We start from the raw sequence: 7,822 nt of genomic DNA, 5'->3' as shown, positions 1-7,822 counted from the left end.
TCTTATATATATATATAATAGTGAAGGCTTATATATATATATAATATATATATATATATATATATATATATATATATTTTAGTTAATACATTAAACAGTAAAATTCGAGAGCTATAAAATGGTAAAAGAAACATTTAACTCCAACATTTCGTTATGAAGCTAGAAACGTTTAAACATAAAGCTGTTGAAAGAACAATATTTGAGAAATCAGCCTTCAAAGTTTATTTATGATTATGATTTTGGGCATTTCTCCAGGCAGAAACCATCACCAAATTGTTACAAATTGTTGATTTAACATTCAAAATGGGGAAAATTACAGCATATCATAATGTATAGATATATAAAAAATTTAGTTTAGTGCAACAAAATATATAGATTTCAAAAATTTTGACATACTCAGCATGTTTTGTCGATTACTGAAACACGATTTGCGACGAGAGACTGTTTTGGCTTGTCAGGCTTTGTCACATACCAGTTAATATTGTTAAATTATATATAAATCATCAAAGAAAGGTCAATAGAGTGCTCGAAAAAAGACATGATGGTACATCGTGTAGCATAGCTCTCAACAAATGTTATCCTATATAAATAAATACATTAAATGCCTACGAGATTCGATCCTGCAACCCCTCGCTGTCCGGGCGCCAGTTTTACAAGTGTACCCACATTTTAGTCGTTCATCTTTTTTTTTTTCGGAACTAGGTTGAGTATGTTCTAATCCGTCTTGACCCTACAACTCAAACGGCTAAGGTGAATTTAAAAAGTCTTGAAATTCTAGAGCTTCTAAAAGAGTATAAGAACAAGAATGAATTGTAAGTACAGTAGATCATTTTATCATAGAATTTAAATACCCAATTATTTAAGTAGTATATTTAATAACACACCTAAATAGATCAGTGCCATTTGATTGGTAGATTTCGGTTAGTTACACAATTTCAGCCCTCATGAAAATTTACAGTAGTTTAAATCACTGTTATGTCAGCTACTAGAGGTAATATATTGATTGGTTAAACACTCTTATGGTATTTGTGCATATAAGCTTGTAAGTATGGATAATTGTTCATTCCTGAAGATGACATAGGCCTAATTAATGTCGAAATATTGAATCCCAACACGATGGCGTGCATATCATACTTCGATTATTATACTTTCTTACAGTAGTTCCATCCGTGTTTTTTGTTCCAGTTGTTTGTCCCTTTGCACGTCTCTACAGTACTAATGTTCTCATTAGTTTAAAGAAGATGGACTGCTATTCGGAAGAAAAGTAGGCTCAACTTTCTTTTATATAAAATATGAAAATAAGTTGCAAAATTACTGTAACAACTGAACTGTTTAAACTTTGTTGCAAGTTGTTTGTGTTGAAACTTCGAATGATTAGAAGAAAGGAACGTAGGTCTAACTTTATTTTACATAAAATATCAAATGACAATTATCTATTTTAGGTGTGTTATAAATGAATAATCAATATTTTGTATTCGTGCAATGAAAAGAATATGTTCATTCATTAAATTGACTGTTCCATTCAACTAGCCTTAGCTCTACCTCGTTCAATTGAAAGTATTCTTCCCATTGCACTCTCATTTAAACATTCATCATTTTAATAAAAACAATATTATTCTCTAAATTAAGGATGATTCGTAGACAGCTGTGTTCAGGAGATCTCATTCAAACTTAAGTCTAAATTTCAAATCCAAAATTATGATTTATCGCACAGATCTCTGTATAAATAGGTCTGTTTATTACTACTAAATATCCTAAAACGATCGAAATTCAATATAATACTGTATATAAATACAGCGTTTTATACAGTATACATGCCTCGACGTTGTAATTTTTGATTCAACGCTGATATAATGAATAAATATTGTAAAATAAAATGGGTTGTGGTTCTCCTTATAAAAAAAATACATTCAAAAAATGCAATGAAGTTTAGTTATTCATTAAGTAGTATTGGTTATTCTCCAACCTCTTCCTTTATTATATATATTTTCCCATTTTAAGTAGTCATCCTTATGCATGGTCTCCGGAGTATGCTGACTTTATGGTTGAAGGAACTCCTGCTACGCCGTATGGAGGAACTTTGGCACATGTGAACACTGTTGAAGCCAATATGCAGTTAAGGTAATTTTTTTTTATTTAGTGATTTTAAATATTCATTTGATCTATTTTATGGCTGAATTGTGAAGTTTCTAATATTAATATATATATATATATATAATATTATATATATACACATATATATATATATATAATATAATATAATATAATATAAATTAAGATAGCCGTTTAAAAACACTGTTAAATTATATATAAATCATATCAAAGAAAGGTAAATACAGTGTTCGAATAAAGGACATAATAATAGATCGTGTAGCATAGCTTTCAACGAATGTAGTCCTGTAAATGAATGTAAAATGTAAATCATTTATTTACAGGACTACATTCGTTGAGAGCTATGATACACGATTTATTATTATGTCCTTTATTCGAACACAGTATTTACCTTTCGTTGATGATATATATGTATATATATTTGGTAATGGGGGAATCTTTTTCAATCTGGGTGGAAGTTTTGGGGTCCAGGGGTTTTATCGAAAAATGTTGAAAACCATTCCAAATGCTCTTCTGGTGTTTTTGAGCAGCTTTCAAATGAATTTAATTTTCGTGAATTAAAACTGAATCAATTTGTGCCAATATTGAAGAATCGGCAGTAGACTTACCTGCAATATTGTTAGTAGATCAACTGTAGTAGGAAGTCTACAGACAGCATCATATCATACACACCATCTTCATCATCATCTTCTACTTTGCAGAACGTCTTTTGTGTATAGTCGCACATAAAAACTAGTGCATGTCATAGGCTTATATGAGGCCAAGGCACACATTGACAAGTGCATAAATCGCACGAAGTTGTGTTTTGTGTTGGTCTAGTAGAGCGGAACTCCCTATTTTGTGGGAGGGATATATATATATATATATATTTCATTAAAAATTGTTCTTATTCTTATTCTTTATTCATCTTCCAGATGTATTGTGTATTGCTTAATGAAACATGCAATTTAAGAGCGATGGCAACTTTTTTCTTTGAATGAAAATATATAAGCTGTTGATCTAATAATAGTTTAGCTGCATACGATCCATTGGTACATTTACCAATTTTCAATCATTTGACAATAGCCGTTCTCCATTAAAAAAAACCCTTTAAAAAAAATGTTTGACTTAATATTGAAAAAATGTATCTCAAATGAGCTTGGTAAGCAGAGAGAGAATTATTATTATATGTATGCGATTCTCTCCAATTCAGTTCAGTTCTTGTTTATTATTATTATTATTATTATTCTGAATGTTGTTATTATTATTTAAACCAAGTTTACACTACCTAAAAAACTACCTATTTTATCTTCAGACGTCAAGTACTAAGGAGTCTAATGGATGAACAGATGGGAGAGATACCACTGACTTTGACATCCTATCCAAGGTGCGATAATATCTATATATTATGTCCATTAGGTATATCAACATCTTCAAAACATCAATATAATATTAATTTGCAATATTTTGAAGTTTAAATATTGTATCTTATTTAGACTAGGCTGTGCTAATTCTTCACATCCAAGTTATGAACCAAACCCGAGTGAAACCAGCGTATTGAATTCAATCTTTATTCCAGATGAAATAATATGCAGTTCTCATCCAAGATTTAGGTAAACAGTTACTCTATATACATTTTCATGAGGATTATTTTTCTTTTGAACAAATGGAAACATTGACGTTTACGTGAAAGCGCCCTCTGTGAGCTATGTCGATTGAAAACTATTACATTATATAATGAATCTTTTAGAACATTCACAAGAAACATTCGGAAGAGAAGAGGTGAGAAAATTTGCATAAATGTGCCAAGTACGTAAGCTGTGCTTTTTAAATATTTTCAATCGATATGCAATCAAAATAATTATGTACCAGACGAATGTATTAAGTATTAAATTTGATTTTAACTGTAGTGATAGTGCAACAATTTTAGTTTATATAAATGTTAGTTAATGAGGTATTTATTGCCGGTAATGTTTGGTTTTGGTGCTCTTGACGTTTTAATTGTCATATATTTATTTTTATATATTTATGTCCAATGTAATCAATTGTAAATTAAACGTGTATCTATAGGTACATTAAAGAGAAATTTTATTTTATTCGGGAATATGTTAAAGTCAGGTATGTTATTCATAGGCTAAATGCAATATTTTGTTATTATTTAGTTTATAAGGACCTAAATACTCCATCACCTTTCATCGAGAAGTTCTCAAATGATTTTGATGGCGAATCTGCCAGAGTAGCTGCTGTAGACCACATCTACATGGACGCCACTCCTTTTGGACTTTGCAACTCGTGCTTACAAATGACATTTCAATGCTACTCTATAGAAGAAGCGAGACTCTTATATGATCAGCTTATTCCACTCTGTCCAATTATGGTAAAGTTGATTTCCATACAATCGCTACAACCTATCGTCGACAACTTTCGGTGATGATGATTATTGGTCTGTCGAATCGAGGAGCCTTCCCGATTGCGTCGGGGACTGCTCGGTTTCCATAGAATCGCTCAGGCCCTCCCTTCGACAGTCGCTGACGTTGTCGGGAAGGTTGAACCTGGTTCAACTTTGCCCGATTTAGTTGCAAACGAATCAGGGTGCATTTCTAGCTGCCCTGACATAATCGGGAAGGCACCCCGGTTCGTCTGCAACGCAATTGGAAAGTTGAACCGCTTCAACTTTCCCGGCAACAGTCGGGCCGACAGGGTGAGCAATTCTATGGGAACCGAGCTATACGCAGCACAACGATTGCACGGAAAATTCCCAGCTAACAAAATTACGTTATAAGAACGTAATGATAACGTTACATTTTGGTGATAAAAACGTTATTTTGTAGAACCATATGTGCGTACTACTAGCGATTTTGAGAAAACCAGACATAAGAAACTGTGATGAACACATTTAAGAATTGCTAAAAAATATATATTCTAGGCCATTATGAATATTACATAAAGCCCTGTCCAGACTATCAATTTTTTTGACAAAACATGTGACATGGCATAGTCGTAGGCCTAACGACATCACATCACATTACCATTTATATATTCAAATCATGACTACGGTATACATTTTTTGTCAATGAAAATTAATTGTTCTGGACATAGCTTTATTCTATAAATTTCTATCAATTTTCTATCTAAAATCTATAGAATTACAAATTATTAAATGAAATATTTAATTATAATATAATGTCACTATTACTAACCTATTTTAACAGTAACGGTTATATAAGATTGTTGGGCTTTTTTAATTGATAGATGGCGCTGTCAGCTGCTTGTCCATTTTTTCGTGGGTTTGTGTCAGATATTGATTGCCGTTGGTATGCTTCGGTGGCATCAGCTGATGATAGAACAGCGGAAGAAAGGGGGCTCAAGGTAACCAAAACATTCTTCATTCGATTGATAGCAGATTTGTCCGTCAATCAATAACTCAATCAACCAAACAATCTCCTCCAAAAGTTAACAAAATCAAGTTATAACAGAATTAGTCTACAGCCGATTTTCATTATCATCATCTTTATCATCATCATTATCATCATCGTCGTCGTCGTCGTCGTCATCTACAGCAGTCATTACAGCAGCGGCGTAGAGGATATTAGCACTCTCAGTCTCACCTCCCAACTAAAATATCATCCATGTAGTTTGAAAAATCACCTAAAATTACCATATTTTGCGAGATAGCGCCCCTTACCTAATCATGCCCTCACACATGACCTTCGTGCTCCCCCATCAGGGGCCCCCCCCCTTATAAGCCTGTCTCTTATACACATCTAGATGTGTATAAGAGACAGCATCTACANGGGGGGGGGGGTGCGGCAAAGATAATAATTTTCCCGGTTAGTAATTTATGACTTGGTGTGATACCCCCACCCCCGCCACCCATCATATAGAAAACAATACGACATAGGGCTTATTTTATTTAAGCCACACACGTGTGTTTGAAACTAAATATAAGCATTTTCATCGTGGTTTTATTTATTACAATCATAGGCCTATTCTTTTACCATCATTACACATTGAGGCCCTTCTTTTAGGTAAAAGGATCTAAATTGTCTTTCTCAAGTTTGGGACTATTATGTTTTTAAATAACTTAGAAGGCAAAGGAGGGCAAGCACAAGCTTTAACCCTAACAATATGCGCATGAAAAATGTTTGTGTTTTTAATTGTAATTTCGTCGGAATTGATCAAAACTCCCTAAATGTGCAATTTTTAGAGGAAATTGGCCTACCTCAACAAGAAATGCTCTTATGTTATATATGGCCACACTCGTTTTTTAAAATTGAATATAAGCATTTTCCTTATGGCTTTATTTATTACAAACATATTCTTTCAACATAATTACACATTGAGGCCCTTCTTTTAAGTAAAACGATCTATCTTAAATTTTCTTTCTCAAGTTTGGGACTATGTGTTATAACTTAGAAGGCAAAGGAGAGTAAGCACAAGCTTTAACAATAAAAAATGTGCGCGAAGCGCGCAAAAAAGTTTTGTTTTTTAATTGTAATTTCGTCGGAATTGATCGAAACTCCCTAAAATGTACAATTTTTAGAGGAAATTGGCCTACCTCAACAAGAAATGCTCTTATGTTATATATGGCCACACTCGTTTTTTTAAACTGAATATATGGCTTTATTTATTACAAACATATTCTTTCAACATCATTACACATTGAGGCCCTTCTTTTAGGTAAAACGATCTATCTTAAATTTTCTTTCTTGAGTTTGGGACTATGTGTTATAACTTAAAAGGCAAAGGAGAGCAAGCACAAGCTTTAACATTAAAAAATGAGCGCGCAATTCGTCTCAATTGATCAAAACTCCCTAAAATGTGCAATTTTTAGAGGAAATTGGCCTACCTCAACAAAATATGCGATTTAAAATTTGAGATTTTCAGGCACTTTCCCTGGTGAAAAGGGCATTCAATGGGGAAAGANNTTTTCCCCTTGTCCCCCGGTGGTTACGCCACTGCGGAGAATACCTGGCGGCTTAGATCAAATGCGATATGGACACTTTTTGAAGTGGAGAAGGGGTTGCAGGCCGGGGTATTGTGATATCTGTTCATTTTTTTATTCTTGCCTTTATTTTTCTCTAATCTTTTTCTTTTCCTTTTTCCTTTCTTTTTCTTTCCCCTTCTTTCTCTTTCCCTCCCTCTCCCCTCTTTCTTTTCTCTTCTTATCCAGCCCGGTACGACGGCTTGGTCAGCCCGGTAAAAACCGTCAGGGGGGACAGTCTGCCCCCCTGGCCCCCCGCCTGTTACGCCACTGCTTATAAGATGAATGGGAATATGAATCATGCAAATCTGGAATCAAATCTAGGTGGTGGGGTCAACGTTCCGCCCCCGGGAAAATTTTGATTTCTAGATGGCGGGAAATGACCTTTCTCGACTTTTGAGTTAGGTGTCTAATTACTTTGTTCTTCAAAATTCAAGGTTTTCCCCCTCATGAAAATGGTAAGGTAAACTTTCTCATTACAGTAAATAGGCCTGTTATGTGTGTATACATACATTTAAAAAAAAAATGAGTAGTTGCATACGATTTTTTCCATGAGATGAATCCCAAAAAGAAAGGAGTGTCCGGGGGTTCTTCCCCAGGAAAATTTTGATTCCTAGAAGGCGGAAATGAGCTTTCCCGACTTCTGAGGTGTCTATTAAATTAAAGTCATTAAAAAATACTTCAGAAGTCGGGAAATCTCATTGTCCAACATTTAGAAATCAACACTTTCCCGGGAAGAACTCGAAG

The 7,822-nt window shown here is 33.7% G+C and overlaps 1 protein-coding gene across 6 annotated transcripts in view; it reads left to right on the top strand.

Annotated features, from left to right (window-relative positions):
* LOC117104130 (glutamate--cysteine ligase catalytic subunit-like) overlaps positions 1 to 7,822 on the top strand; it is a 14,673-nt gene that overhangs the window by 1,406 nt on the left and 5,445 nt on the right. For 2 of the 6 annotated variants that reach the window (XM_033244816.1, XM_033244813.1), the window contains exons 2-8: positions 703 to 812; positions 2,002 to 2,121; positions 3,407 to 3,478; positions 3,588 to 3,704; positions 3,842 to 3,900; positions 4,254 to 4,468; positions 5,344 to 5,460. In XM_033244816.1, coding sequence (XP_033100707.1) covers positions 703 to 812; positions 2,002 to 2,121; positions 3,407 to 3,478; positions 3,588 to 3,704; positions 3,842 to 3,900; positions 4,254 to 4,468; positions 5,344 to 5,460 — 810 coding nt within the window. Of the gene's footprint in view, positions 1 to 702; positions 813 to 1,185; positions 1,265 to 2,001; positions 2,122 to 3,406; positions 3,479 to 3,587; positions 3,705 to 3,841; positions 3,901 to 4,253; positions 4,469 to 5,343; positions 5,461 to 7,822 lie in introns of those variants that run through there. The other 4 variants (XM_033244818.1, XM_033244817.1, XM_033244815.1 and 1 more) reach the window with 4 other exon arrangements.

The sequence above is a fragment of the Anneissia japonica genome, unplaced genomic scaffold, assembly GCF_011630105.1.
Source record: "Anneissia japonica isolate Jap-2015-1 unplaced genomic scaffold, ASM1163010v1 scaffold2564_len425606_cov169, whole genome shotgun sequence".
Classification (NCBI taxonomy): Eukaryota; Metazoa; Echinodermata; class Crinoidea; order Comatulida; family Comatulidae; genus Anneissia; species Anneissia japonica.
Note: the sequence above shows the minus strand (reverse complement) of the source record. Positions and strands in the feature narration are given on the sequence as shown.